This window comes from Biomphalaria glabrata, chromosome 10 (genome assembly GCF_947242115.1).
Source record: "Biomphalaria glabrata chromosome 10, xgBioGlab47.1, whole genome shotgun sequence".
Taxonomy (NCBI): domain Eukaryota; kingdom Metazoa; phylum Mollusca; class Gastropoda; family Planorbidae; genus Biomphalaria; species Biomphalaria glabrata.
Genome location: NC_074720.1, coordinates 10,323,414 through 10,338,239, shown reverse-complemented (window position 1 = coordinate 10,338,239; position 14,826 = coordinate 10,323,414). Strand labels below are relative to the sequence as shown.

Sequence of the window (14,826 nt, the reverse complement as noted above, 5' to 3'; positions counted from 1 at the left end):
AAACTTACAATAAATAAAGTGCATAAAGTTTCTCTATTTTAGTTTTCTTAAGTTTTTTTAAAATTGTACTTTTAGGAAACTGAGAAAAAGAAAAGCAGATGATTCTGAATCTGAGACTAAAAAAGATAAAACAGAAAGGTAAGTTATTTATATAGAAGTGAATGGTAAGATACGAATGTAAAATATATATTTGAATGAATGAAAGGTTAGTTAAAGCTAATGAGCATCATAGTAGATATTAAAAATAAAACAAATTTAATTGACAGCATTTGTGTAGTTTAGATTTTAATCTTTTAAATAAAGACAAAACCAAGAATAGAAAAGGGTTACTGGACTGATAACATGCTTATGAAACATGCATGACTAGATTGACCTAGGGACATATGTAGAAGTAATCATCTTCTATTCTGAACTAACATCTGTATTTGATAAGAAAACTGTACCTGCAAATGGAAAAAAATAAATTTTTAAATGGATTTAATCTAGACATTCATTTATTTTTGCATTACATTTGAATGATTCCTTAGCTACTTAATTTATCCAGTCAACTCTGTATTTCAATTTTTTTCCCAAGACTTTAATAATTTAACTTAATTTTTTGTTTAGTCCTGAGCAAGTTCCAGAACCTACCACCGTGGACAAGCCAATAAGTATCTCTGATGATGAGGAGGAAGAAGATGACGAGGATCCAAATCCAAAGAAAGTCACAGAACCGAGCGGCCCCTTAAGTCCAGAAGGTGATTAAATAACTTTATTTTGTGCTAGCATAGAGAAAAATAAGTTTTTACAATATTTGTTTTTAGGAATACTAAAAACTTAGCCTGATAATAATTTAAATATGAGAAATGTTGATTATAAAATAATATTTTAATTTTGTAATATGAACTGTTTTGATTTTTAGTAAACATTTATTAAACATGTGATAGTAAATTAGAGTCTTGGTTTTCTACCACTATGCCTCAAGTTTTTAGTCCCATAATATTTAATGCAAATGTTTTCTGGCTTTACGTATAGAAACTAATGATAGTTTTTCTTTATTTTAGTGACTAAGAAATTAAGAAGTCGAGCTAAGAAAAGCACTGGGGGCTCAAGATTCAATCTGTCGACATCCTTCAAAACAACTCAAGAAGCCTTACCAGAAAAAGGTTTTCATTTTGTTTTATTATAAAAACAGAGCAGATAGAAAAAAAAAAGTATTTTTTTTAGAATATTTTTTATTAGTCTGAGCATTAAAAGAGATGAGCTTCAGAATCCAGGTGTCTCTGAATGAGCATCATATGTAAGCATACAGTAAGTTTTTGCTGTGTTTTTGACAAATTTTCTGTGAATTTTTTTTTTCATTCAAAGAAAGTGTTTAATAATGAAACTAATATGTAGTATGCCAGTTGTATATATATATATATATATATATATATATATTATTTTTTTTATTTCTTTATCTTTTCTTGCCTGTACACCCAGCAAATTTTCAAACAGCCTGCAAAATATTACTAGCTTATAACATAGATATTCTGTATATATTGAAGTATTCAACACTAGTGATATTAATCATTTTTGTAATAATAAAAATATTGATCTACATAATTGAAAATTGAATTGGTAATCTTAATGTACAAAATCTAATTTTTAATTTAATATTTCCAGGCATATAATCAAGATGTTGCTTGGGTATTTTTTTCGGGACATGTCTTTATAGTACTTTTTTTTTGTTTTGACTCTTAGACATCAAAAAAGAAAGAGCACCAACACGTTCCTATTTCCTTGACGACACAGAGTGTTATATTATGGATGCAAAGCTGATGGGTAACTTAGGCAGATATCTCAACGTAAGATTTTCTTCTATTCAATGTTGATTCCCCTATGTTTAGTGGAAGTCAGGACTTAAAATGGAATAAAACAAATATCAAATGATTTTCACAAACACCAATTTTTAATTATCATAAATGTAAAAGCTCATTATTACGACAACTTAAAATTATCTTTATTTGGGAGCCATATTCAGTGATTAGTACAAAATATATTTCAGTTTAAATGTTAGATGTCAGGGATAGTTCAATGTTAGGTGTAGTCTGTCTCCTTTTAAGAAATTGTCTTTTTTGTTTTACAGCACAGCTGCAGCCCCAACGTCTTTGTGCAGAACATCTTTGTAGACACTCATGATCTCAGGTTTCCTTGGGTGGCTTTCTTTGCTGGCCAGTAAGTATCCATGCATGCTGGGAAATAAGTCTTTTTGCTTTGTGTCTTTTAATACAGTTGTACTGCATGGCAATGTGTTATATTGCTGTAATTTTTATTTTTGGGAGGTACAGCACAGTGGGTGGGTAAATGAATGTAAATGGATTTGAGACTAGCGCAGAATCGTGCCACTGTCTTCAATAAATGTGAAAAACCTTGGAGAAAACTCCCTTTTGTCGATTTTGAAAAATTTCTTATTTCTAGTTGTTGGTCTTGAATACTTCTTATCAAAAGTCTTGTATTGAGGTGAGAGTCTTGTGGTCATAACCATTATATTATAGTTTTGTTGTTTTTTTTGTTCATGACTCCTGCTCACCTACAGGAAAGTATTCTTGTACTTCAAAATGTGAATTAGACCTCTCTGATAAACTAAGTGCCAAGAAATGAACAAAGTAAAAGATTGTTAACAATTCTCCTATGTTGAGCTTGGAGTTGAACAAACTGCAGCTTGAAATTGTCTGTTCTTATAACATTTGTCTTGTGCTCTGGCGGCTACTTACAATCAAAGTTTGTCAAAATCTGCCTTCAAGAAGAAAACATGAAACTAATAGTGTAAGGCGAAATAATCCATCAGCAGACGTTGACCTCATTCATAGGCATTAGCTTAAAAAAAAAGCTTTAAAGAGTAGTTGGAATTTTGAAAATATTTTCAGTTTTGAATTTGTAGAGGTCTTTTAGAATAAAAAGGTTGGCTAACGTTTAATGAATATCTTTTTGTGTCAAGAAAATATCACTCAGCCTGTATAATGGAAATGATGCTGGACCCTGAAATCTGTGAAAGGGGGCTTAGTTATTTTTAACTATGGAATTCCAACTGTAACTTAATAATTATTCTCATATGGAAAGTTTGTTGTTTTATTAAAGCTTACGTTGGCCATGTTTCTTTTCTTTTCATTTTTTTCCTATATATTTTTTTTCTTAACCAGCTGTTGGTTTAAGATTTTATTTCTTTGACTTGATCAAAAAAATAACTACGCACTTTCTCCTCAGGTATATCCGTGCAGGCACAGAGTTGACCTGGGACTACAACTATGAGGTTGGCAGCGTGCCAGATAAAATTCTCTACTGCTACTGCGGCTCAGCCACCTGCAGGGGAAGACTGCTGTAGTCAATGCTCAATTTTGATCTTCTTCCTTACATTCAACACAAGATATTAGTAGGACAATCAGAGTGATGTAACAAGGAAAGAATGGCAACCCTATGCAAGGGAAAAATGTGGCTTGGATTTAGCTCCTGGAGTAGTTAAACTACTGTTACTTATAAAAAACAATTTTATAAAAAAAAAAATAATAATGGTGAAAGCTAAATGAGCTTTGTATTGTTTCAAAAAAGTTCAATATGACTGAATCTCTTACTGTTTATACTGTTTATACTCTAGGAGAGATCATGAATAGTTAATCTGAAGCCTGTTAGTAGGACTAAAACAATTGTACTCCAACGTAGTCCAATAGACTGGATTTGACTATGTTTAAGACAATAAGTTATCTTTTGACTAATTTGATTTTTATTTTTCTACTGCTTTTAGTATTGGAATGTTTGCTTTCATATTTTTATATAGCTCTGCTCTATTCATATCAAGGGCTCAGGATGTTCATAATCTGTTTTGAATGTTTCTCTTGTTCTAGTTGCATTGGACAGCATATGTTGATGAATGTTTCTCTTGTTCTAGTTGCATTGGACAGCACATGTTGATGAATGTTTCTCTTGTTCTAGTTGGATTGGACAGCACATGTTGATGAATGGCTGACTTAGAGTTGAACTGATAATGAATGACTTGAGTGTTGTATTACTTTTTACTGGTGTTCCAATGTTTTCAACCATTTTTGTACTCATTAGTGAAAACAAATTAAATTGTGGTTTTAAAAGTAACATTTGACTTTGGTCCTATCTATCTAAATTGACATATATTTTTATTTATTCTTAAAAGATGTCATAGACAAGTTAGTTCAAAACCTAACAAATGTTGAAAGAAAAAAGATGCTTTGTTTTTCCCCTTCTCTAAATTGATTGTAGTAATGACTTAGTCTTTCAATGTCTTTCTATTCAGTCCTAATAGGTGTTTTTTAAATCATAGTTTAGTCTTCGTTTGACTCAATGCATCAGAGGAATAAAAGCGTGGTCGAGAGGCCAAGTACGCTTGAACTTGGCTTGGCTTGGCTACCTAGAAGGGGGCTCGAGGTTCGACACACGACTCGGGCAGAGTTGTGTTTACTGAGCGCTTAAAGGCAGCACGGAAAACCAACTCCTAGATACCCCCTCCCCCCACTGGTCCACAAATGAGATTGGACCAAAAGCGCTCTGAGCATGCTATAAGCATGAAAGTAGCGCTATATAAAAGCTATAATAATAATTAAATACTTAAATCCTCACATTAGAAGATCAATGTAACAAACAGTTATCGCAATGCTATTTGGCTAGCGTTATCAACTGTTTTTACCTTAAAAAAAATGGTGGTTGTGCATAAATAAATAAATAATAAATTGAAATCAATGTCAATAATTTATTCAATAAAGCAGCAAAATAATATTTACATTATAAATAGATTTAAAATTCATAAGAAAAGTGAATCATAACTTACAATTTTTAAAGAATTGTATTTGAATTTAAAAAAACAACTAATAAATTTTACATAAAACAGCCTTTAAAATTAGGAAGAAGTTTTTGAAGTCAGTGTACCACATGGTGGGGGAACATCATGTCTCCAATTACAGACTTGCACATCTTCATCAAAGACAAGATCTAAAAATAATTACACATTTTTATAAAGCATAAACTTTGTCATTGACATAAGCAAGTAATAATTTGACTAGTGTCCTCATCTTATCTTATAAATTACAGACGTTCCTTCAAAGGTACCTGTTGTAATGCACTACACTCACTACACAAATGCAACATCTCACTGGCCTATATAGGATGGCTGCCTGGTCGTGTGGTTTGTGCGCTGGACTGTCGTTCGGACTTATCGATGGTCCTGGGTTCAAACCCTGCCCGCTCCCATCCCCCGTCGTCCTGGAGGAGGTTGGACTAGGAAGTAAATTATCTTCAACTCTGAAGGAACATCCGAAACATAGAAAATATTTTATAAAACACCTCACTGGCCTATATATGACATCTTCACATTAAGTAGAAATTAACATCTTTGGCTATAAATCGCTGTCTATTCTGGTGTACAGATTAAGCTTGAAGTGTTGCTATTAGTTGATAATATGTGTACTTTAAAAAGCATAAAGTCATTCTTGTGCTTGTTTTAGCAATTTCAATTAAGTTTCTTAACTATTTTGTTTATAGAATAAAGTTATTTTTTATTCTTAGCTGGCGACAAATGTTTTTCAATATTGTCTCGTGAAATTGTAAATTTTGTTTTTCTATTTATGACATCCCCCCCCCCCCCCAATACCATCTCTTTTTATTACAAAGCGTTTATCAACTCACTCTTTCTGTTTGTCAGCCTGTTAAAAAAATTAATACGTTGTTTTTCCAGACCCATTCTAGAATCAAGTTGAAACTTAGGCTACCTTTTGTCACACCCACAATACTGCTAGTCGCGTTCTCTCCATATCTCAAACATCATAGGGCCTTTTCTAGTCCATAGATATCGCATGGTTTACGCGATCGATGAACTACTATGATTAGTAGTTTAGTTTGATAATAAGATAGACCTACTTAATATACATTTATTAGACTTCGATTTACTGACCATTTATCAAAAAAAGAAAGAAGATAGGTTCCCTTCTCAGACCATTTGATCTATAGGGCAAATGATATAAAAGGTCACCTGTTTCTTTGGCCAACGGTTAACGAGCAGGGTGTCATGTGGCCAGCACAACGACCAACAGACTGTACTTTTCTCCTACTAATGTCAGCTAGGCCTACCAACCGACCTCATTCACCAATCGTAAACAAACAACATTTAGCCACGTGATAATATTGATAAAACAATGAAAAAAAAGTATCACGTGACAGCCTTTATGGATTGGGTATTTTGTATAGAAGAGATAGAGAACCACGTGGCTAAATGTTGTTTCTTTACGATTGGTGAATGAGGTCCATTAGAGCTGGGTGGACTCAGAGGCGCCAAGCACTTCAGAAGCCAAGTACTTTACCGCTCAGCCACCGCGCCTCCAGATAGATATTAAGTCTATTTAAAAATTTAACTTTGTATTTTTTTTAATTTAATGTTTTGTTAGACTTTGTCTTCCTTTTTCTTTTTATTTTAGTTTAACTCTTTCTCTCCTAACAGACGTTACCAACGTTGATTCCACCTGAATGTGGTAAATAATTACAGAGAGAAAGAGTTAAAACGTGCATGGCAGCACCAATAGAATTCTAACAAAATCAATCAAAACTACACACCAATAAAAAAAACATACTATTTGAAAGAGATAAAAAAGAATATGAAATAAATTCTTTAATAAGATAAACGTACCTGCAGGGCAAGACCATTTCGCTAAAAAGTAACCGTTTTGACAATAAAAAAACTGTTTGCAGTCAAAGTAAGCGTAACGTCTGTCAGGGAGTCCTGTACAGATCTCCTTCTCATCACATGGCATGCTATCTGGTTCCGGTCTAAAAAAAAAAAACAAGGCGTTAAAATTGAAGGCCTCAACACTGACCTGCGACGTTGTAACCTGTGGACAGTGGAGACCAATAGCTCGTAGCTACATTTTACAGACCTGTGACGTGGCAACGAGCTATTGGTCTAAACTGCCCATAGGTTGCCACGTTACGTCAGTGTTGAGGCCTTCTAAAATGATAAGTCACTTTTAAAGCTGAGAGTAGGCCTATTCTTTATTAAAATATTTTTCTGTCATAAGAATTTAAACTTCGACATTTAAACGTTACGGCATATTATATAGAGTCTGGTGGCTCCGTAATGTCCATGATTATTGCTCTTTTTTCATGTGTATCAATAAAAGGTAAATATTTGCTTGGTGTAATATACTGCCATTAATATGTACTTCACAGCCCATCGAACCGTGACCTCCGTGTCGAAGATGCCGATCGAACCCTGTATGCAGTCTTGTTATTATGTTATTAGTTTATGTTCGGAGCAAAGTAGTTGTGTATGCCACTGACAAGGAAGTGATAGGGCGTTAGTTTGACGGTTGATTTGGATCCCTTTTTTTTTTTGGGGGGGGGGGATAGAGGTGTTCTTCCTTCTGTTAATTCTCCTAGCATGTTCAGACATTAGTTTGATCAAGCTTGAGCTGAATGCTTTAAGTTTAAGTCCGATTGTGAGTTATAGAAATCGCAAGTGTTTACTTTGACTGTCAATTCCGTATTTACCATTTCGGGTTTGTAGGCTATTGTTTGTATTTATGATTTCATCTATCCTATCAGTGTCAGCGTTGTTATAGATTGAATCCAACCAGAAAGCTGTATAACAGACAATGATACTCTAAATTATTCGTATTATCATCACTTTCATTAAAAATTAAATGCAAAATAAAATGTGCCTTTCTTCTAGGTAGCACAATTCAATACATTTTGCTTCAAAATATTTAGTTTTATAAAATTTGCATGTAAGACGAAAGAAAAAAGATCTACTTACTTGACACACGTGATGTTACAGAGAGTCGAACCATCGCCCAATATAGTGCCTGGCGGGCAGACCTTACGGACAACCTTTCCAGCTTTGCAGAAGGCAACACCCCAGCATCCTACACCAACAGGCGTGCCATCTTCCTTATCATAACAATCCGATACAAAGTAATGACCTACAAGAGGACAACACAATGACAAAAACATAAGGAGTGGAGGCAGGATTGGTATTTTCATTTCAACTTTGAAACTTAAAAAATATTTTTTAAAAAGATAAAAGAGGAAAGAAAAGCGATACAGAGTTCCTAGACAGACGAGAGTTTGTTTGGGAGGGCGATTTAAAGTGGGCCATTATAAATAAACGTAACATATACTATAGACTAGAATACACTCGCCTAAAGAGGATTGTTGAAATAAAGGGGCAGTTTGATATCAAAAACATAAATCAATAATAGTAAGGGTAAAGGGAGGGTGCGGTCAAAGTATTATGAGAGCATGTGCAGGATGTAACAAGAATATAAACAAATCATATGATTTCGAAGTTGAATTTGTACATTGAAGACCAAATGCTGAGAAAATGGCGCGTGTGAAATCAAAACTTTGTGAGAACATTCAAATGATGTGATACTTGCTGTTATATTAATGCATTTAAAAGATGCACAATTTATTGGTAGGAGTGTATCCTGTTATTGTCCTGTATTTTACGCAAGGAGATTGTGAAAGAAGTCATGGCACGTTAAGAATGTGTAAAGAAAAGGATGAGAAGCTTCTTGGCGCAAAGACACTTGGAAAAACTTGATGTTGTGGACTGTTGATCAAGACGTTCACTACGAGAAATGTATTTGGACACATTCTTAAGCGATGTCCCAGCGAGTAGTTCGTTGGTGGGGACCTTCACAAGCCTCAAATGTGAACATCATGTACATAGGTATGTTAATGTTGGCCTATATTTCAGCGCAATTGGTTTTTCACGTTAAGAAAGTTCCAATTTTAAGTGTTATACCCTACACCTTTATAAATACTAAATAGTTTCAAAAATCATGCGACACATTATTCACACAGCTAACTAGGCTACATACCTGTACATTTACATTATGTTATGTCGGCGTACCTATACACGCGCACAGTTTTCGATAGGTTATTAAACTGAAACATAATGATTTTGTGGCAAGTAGGCTAAAATTGAATGCTCATCATATGGCTTACAGTATATAGGTTAGATTGTTTGGTGATACCCGTGCCGTTGCTGACGTCCAGCCCGCCCCTGGATGCATTAAAACTCTAATCTGACACCTTTCCTAACCTTAGTTCCCTCCTGGCCTTCTATTGAGCTCTCCTTTTCCATTTTTATCTAAATAGTTGCATTTGATATATTTATGAATAAGAAAACAAAATTATAAAAAGAAATACATACAAAAAAAACACTTACCGAAGCAGATAACCAACAGTGACATAAAAGTCACTGGACCAAAAATCAGAGTCATCGTTTCAAAACGATTTGAGATTTGATATGGATTTGGTCTAGAGCACACATTACTTTCTTAAACTTTACCTGCTCTATGCTTGGAGAGTTACAAAGATTAAGATATTGTCGTAATGATTGTAAGGCACACTGGAGACCAACAAGGTGTGTTGTACATTTACAGCGTGCTGATTGTATCATTGTGTTAGCATATTGCGACACAGTCACATCATTGTGTTAGCATATTGCGACACAGTCACATCATTGTGTTAGCATATTGCGACACAGTCACATCATTGTGTTAGCATATTGCGACACAGTCACATCATTGTGTTAGCATATTGCGACACAGTCACATCATTGTGTTAGCATATTGCGACAGTCACATCATTGTGTTAGCATATTGCGACACAGTCACATCATTGTGTTAGCATATTGCGACACAGTCACACCATTGTGTTAGCATATTGCGACACAGTCACATCATTGTGTTAGCATATTGCGACACAGTCACATCATTGTGTTAGCATATTGCGACAGTCACATCATTGTGTTAGCATATTGCGACACAGTCACATCATTGTGTTAGCACGTTGCGACACAGTCACACCTTCTTAAGAACACGCGGAATAAGATTCAAATACAATTACCTGTTGATGTCAGAAAATCCCCTGCGTGGATTCTAATGTGTGTAAATATATGTCATTTGTCACTTGTAACCACATAAATCTTCTGATATTTTAACACGCACGCAAAAAAAAAAATAACGCACAAAGCAAAATATAAAAATACTTTTAAAAAAGGCTTATCCAAGAAGAAGAACTCCACAATTACACTTCTTTACAACATAGAATTTGTTTCCATTTTTCGATATAAAACAAAATAATTAGTTAATAATAATAATAATAACATCTTCAAACTGTGTAAGACGCAAGTTTCAAAAATACGATCAATACTGCACGCCTCCAGCAATGAACTAGTTTTCTTCCTACGCAAATATGACTATGTTGCAACCCCTCTGAACCTACACAATGTGGATGTTAATGTCGGTTTGGACACGCAGGGCGTGAAATTCGCCAATTAGAATAAAAAAACACTCCACGGAAAATTCCCGGCTTTATTAGATGGGGACAACATTGACAAGGCTGCTTCCTTAGCATGGCTCAAAGCAGGTCATCTCTACCCTGAAACTGAAGGCTTTGTCACAGCAATATAGGACAGAGTAATCAGGACAAAAAAATACGAGAAACACATCCTAAAACTCAATATTTTTGACAAATGCCGAAAATGTGGAAATGTGGGTGAGTCAATTGAACACATAATGGCGGGATGTTCAGCCCTATCGGAAACTGCCTACCTAGGTCGCCATAACCAAGTTGTAAAGCTAATACACCAACACTTGGCTTTGACACATAATTTTATCGGTTAGGATACTCCTCCTTATTATAAATACTCACCAAAAGAGGCTCTCGAGTCTACTTATCATCTACTGGGATAGGCCTATTTTGACAGAAAAAAGGGTAGATTTTAATCGCCCTGATTTGCTGCTCATCGATAAAAAAGAAAAAGCCGCTACCATTATTGACATCGCCGTACCACTGTCTCATAATTTAAGAAAAACTGAGCTGGAGATTAAGCGTTTATGGAAATTATCTAAAACAACAACCCCATTGTTATATCAACCAAGGGGATAATAACAACTGACCTCACAGATACCTTCAAGGCCCTTGGCATTCCAAGGAACATTATCGTTGCCTGTCAGAGGGCGGTACTTCTGCAGACCTGCCACATCACCAGAAAATTCCTCGGTGGAAACTGATAAAGAGACTAAGATGAATTTTGTTTCCCTTTAACGAAACTCGACCCTGGCTTCGCATAATAATAATAATTTAATGTATAGATCGCTGTCAACAAACAAACTGTAGGCTCAAGACGCTGTAACTACATTACACAAATAAACACGGGAACTAAAATGACAAACTAATCTTAAAAGTTTTAAACAGGTCTTAAGGTTCTTGAATGTAGTGTAGCATGTTGTCTGTCTGAGATCAAAGGGGAGTTACCAATAATTAATTGAATAATAGGATAATTTTTCTATCCCTACAGTGGGGTTAGTGCCGTTCTCTATCCTCTCTGGTTGTCTCAAGATCGTTTACCTTTCAGAACTATCAGGAATTTCTTCCACTCGCAGGAACGACACTTAAACCACACTTACACTGTTTCTAAGACAGACAAATCTTGAAATAACTTGAATAACTTATTTTGTGAACAAAACTAAATTTAACTATTATAACAATATAGACAAATTAAACTTAAAATTAAATGCAATAAATATATTAGACTTAAGTAATAATATAAGTAATAATATAAAAGTAATAATATAAAATGATATTTTGAACAAAATCTAACTCATTATAATAACACATATTTTCAGTCTGGCGTTCGCTTCCCCTACCTAAGACCGCTCACAACAATGCCACATATCTTTCATAATTCAGAACCAATCGCTAACCTCTTCCCGCCGTCACCACAGAAACAAACACACACTCCTTAACACAGAGTTACAACTAGATCTATATGATGCATTTAATTTTTTTTTTCAAGAGCCATTTAAGGCTCCTATTGTTATTTACTTTTATTCTTATCTTATTTTACGTTATAAATTCTAGACGTTCCAAGTACATGTGTTAATTTATTCCTGCATGGTAATTAAAGAGTTGCACTCCACGAAATCCTTGGTTTTCTTGCTGATTCAGGCAACCCATTTCATCATTTGATAGCACAAGGAAAAAAAAAGTTATTTTGCATCTCTGAAAGGGCAGAACGGAAACCTCCCAGATACCCTCTCCTCCTAACTCAACTGGTTCACAAAACTGATTGAACATAGCGTACTGAGTATGCTATAAACATGAAAGATATAACTTTACAAAAAAGAAATTGAAAGTTTAACCTATATATTATAAGCCACTAAAATTTAGATCAAAAGTTGGAGGCCTATATTTTTGTAATCTAGAAACAGCGACCGGATCTTAGATTGAAAAACTCATTTTCAATGTGTAAAATAGTCTATAACCAGATATGACCCGCGGCCTGCGAGCCTTAGTTTAGGTATTACTGATCTAGTCAATTGGATTTAGATCTATGTCAAAGATGGCAAACATTTTTTTTTATTTTGCCACGTAAATAAAAGTAGTGTGAAAATGGCTTTACCAGTTTAGCCGCAATATTGATATCAATTTTCAAATTTAAAATTCTGTGAAAACGGGTTTTTCCCGATTTGTTAAAAACATTTCGTTTTTTAACAGAGATAAATTTGGATATATTTTATTTTATTTATGGGAGACTTCCAGTTGTGGGTGGGACATTAAACATACACTACGTGCTGCGCCATGATCTAAGGAACATTTATGCCAAGTTTTATCACGATTGGTCAAACGGTTTTGATTTCTATTTGGGACATACAAACCTTCATACATACACATACATACATACATACGTGCGTGCATACATACATACATACATACATACATACATGCATACATACATACATATATACATACATGCACCCACACACACACACACACACAGACACATAGATACATACATACATACATACATACATATTCCTTACATTCTACTTTATATATTAGATTACCAGTGACAGAAATGTTGAAAGTTGGGTTACCGAAGGAAATACATAACTGCATTTCACCGTCTTATAAAAACGATTCAGTAAATTGGAAACATCCGCAAGATAATCTCTGCCTCCTGCGTATGTGTGTAAACATGTCTATGTATAGTTTGAAGCTCGTGGGACATCTACTTATTACCGCTTTTAACATTATTTTGTAGATTGTATCTGCGCAGGTGATCTTTGACTTGCAAACGTTACAACCTTGTGAAACGTTTTTTTTTTTGGTATTCAGGTATGCAGGTCTTGGTAAAACAGTGGAAGGAAGTATTGCTTTAGTGTTTGAACTGGTCTTTAACAGCTTTCCTTTGCACGATTTATAGCACGAGACTGGGCCTAAAGCCTTCTTGTTTTTAAATGCTTCAACTTTTCTTATTGGGTCAAGTTAACCTTGATGTATTTATTTTTACAAAGCTTATACTAATTTACTCCGTCAGTCTGTCTGTCTGGGTGGAATCTTGTACACATTATTTCTTACACTTCCTGTTTTCGGATCAAGCTGTAATTTTGCTGAATTATCCATTGTCAAATGCAACACACGAATCAGTCAAAAAATTATGAACCAATTTATTCATCAATTAGTCGTAATTGATCAAATTTAGTTTTATATAGAAAATGTAGTAAGCTTAAGGGAGATAATCCTGGTGTAGAGAAATAGATCGTTTGCTAAACATTTTAATGTACCAATAGTATGTAAAACCTTCTATCTTTATAAGCACTAGAATGGCTAAGTGGCTAGCACGTCGGCCTTCCATCACGAAAGCTTGAGACCCCAAGCTCAAATTTAGATTTGAGAAAAAAAATTCTTTGAAAAGACAGCACGAAAACCTTCTCCTAGATAGGCCCCCCTCCCCCGACTGGTTCACATAAATGATTGAACCATAACGCACTGAGCATGCTATAAACATGAAAGTTGCGCTTAACAAAAAACAGTTGATACAAATTATTTCCAACCGCACCATTGCATGATTGCTTGTCTTGATCTAGTAAACGTCAATTACAGAATTAATTCAAAATAATTGATCTTATTTCACTGAATAGAAGTATTGTATTAACCCAATACTTACAACACCATGTAGTTTTATTTTTTTGTCTAATAATAAAAAAAACATATACAGTGTAGCAATAAATTAATAGTAATAATAAGGCTTGTCTTCGAATTCGAAGATTAGCGAGAAATACGGTATTTCTCGTGCCTGCGCAGCCCCAGCTGTGACCTACATATTTTGCCACATCTAGGGCAAGCATAACCGCAGGTGGTCGATTTAGATTTTCTGATTTAGATTTTCTTTTCTCCGTCTGCGTTTGTTCTCGGCAGCGGATTTTCTTTTGGTCTCAAATGTGTATCTCGCGGCCTTCGTGAGTGACCTCCAGCTGTCTCGTTGTGAGGCCGCATGCAACCAGGTGCTCTCTTCTATGTCAGCCAATAATAAATTAGACAATAGGCTAATCTCCTTTATACAACGAATGGAGCGATTATTTTTAATAATAATACTTTTAATAATAATAATTTTATTTATAAAGCGCTGTAACAAACAAAACGTAGGCTCAAGGCGCTGTAATAACATTTCAAACACAAACACAAACACGACAGCGGTATCCAGGAACTAATCTAAAAAAGTTTTAAACAAGTAGGTCTTAATGTTCTTCTTAAAAGTGGTGTAGCATGTTGTCTGTCTGAGATCAATGGGGAGTGAGTTACAAGCCTTTGGCCCGTGCACTGAAAAAGCCCACAGACCGTAGCTTTTGAGGGAGTAACGTGGCACCACTAATAGTGTTGAGTCCATTGAGCGCAGGGCTCTCTGGGGGACATATGGAGTAATCAGTTCGCTAAGGTACAAGGGCATCTCATTGTTATATATACACTGATGACAAAGTGTGGCGACATTGTAATCGA

At 34.8% G+C, this 14,826-nt stretch overlaps 2 protein-coding genes across 8 annotated transcripts in view; one reads left to right on the top strand and one right to left on the bottom strand.

The window, feature by feature from the left end:
• LOC106074579 (histone-lysine N-methyltransferase SETDB1-like) overlaps positions 1-4,104 on the top strand; it is a 37,446-nt gene extending 33,342 nt beyond the window's left edge. For all 7 annotated transcript variants that reach the window (XM_056043588.1, XM_056043589.1, XM_056043585.1 and 4 more), the window contains 6 exons: positions 76-138; positions 607-737; positions 1,044-1,145; positions 1,723-1,826; positions 2,108-2,196; positions 3,226-4,104. In XM_056043588.1, coding sequence (XP_055899563.1) covers positions 76-138; positions 607-737; positions 1,044-1,145; positions 1,723-1,826; positions 2,108-2,196; positions 3,226-3,343 — 607 coding nt within the window. In that variant the 3' untranslated portion in view covers positions 3,344-4,104. The remainder of the gene's footprint in view (positions 1-75; positions 139-606; positions 738-1,043; positions 1,146-1,722; positions 1,827-2,107; positions 2,197-3,225) is intronic.
• Positions 4,105-4,721: 617 nt separating this feature from the next.
• LOC106074566 (uncharacterized) lies at positions 4,722-9,514 on the bottom strand. The gene is made up of 4 exons (XM_013235349.2): positions 9,206-9,514; positions 7,787-7,952; positions 6,662-6,801; positions 4,722-4,974 (listed from the first exon to the last, which is right to left on the bottom strand). Exons 1-4 carry the CDS (start codon positions 9,258-9,260, stop codon positions 4,883-4,885), a joined length of 453 nt encoding a protein of 150 aa, XP_013090803.1. The 5' UTR covers positions 9,261-9,514; the 3' UTR covers positions 4,722-4,882.
• Positions 9,515-14,826: the final 5,312 nt, after the last annotated feature.

What these genes read in the sequence shown, in the direction of transcription:
- LOC106074566 (XM_013235349.2), bottom strand. Translation starts at nt 9,260, where the DNA reads ATGACTCTGATTTTTGGTCCAGTGACTTTTATGTCACTGTTGGTTATC. An exon ending in ACTGTTGGTTATCTGCTTCG is followed by an intron (nt 7,953 to 9,205) that starts GTAAGTGTTTTT and finishes GTCCTCTTGTAG; the next exon opens with GTCATTACTTTGTATCGGAT. An exon ending in GAAATGGTCTTGCCCTGCAG is followed by an intron (nt 4,975 to 6,661) that starts GTACGTTTATCT and finishes AATTATTTTTAG; the next exon opens with ATCTTGTCTTTGATGAAGAT.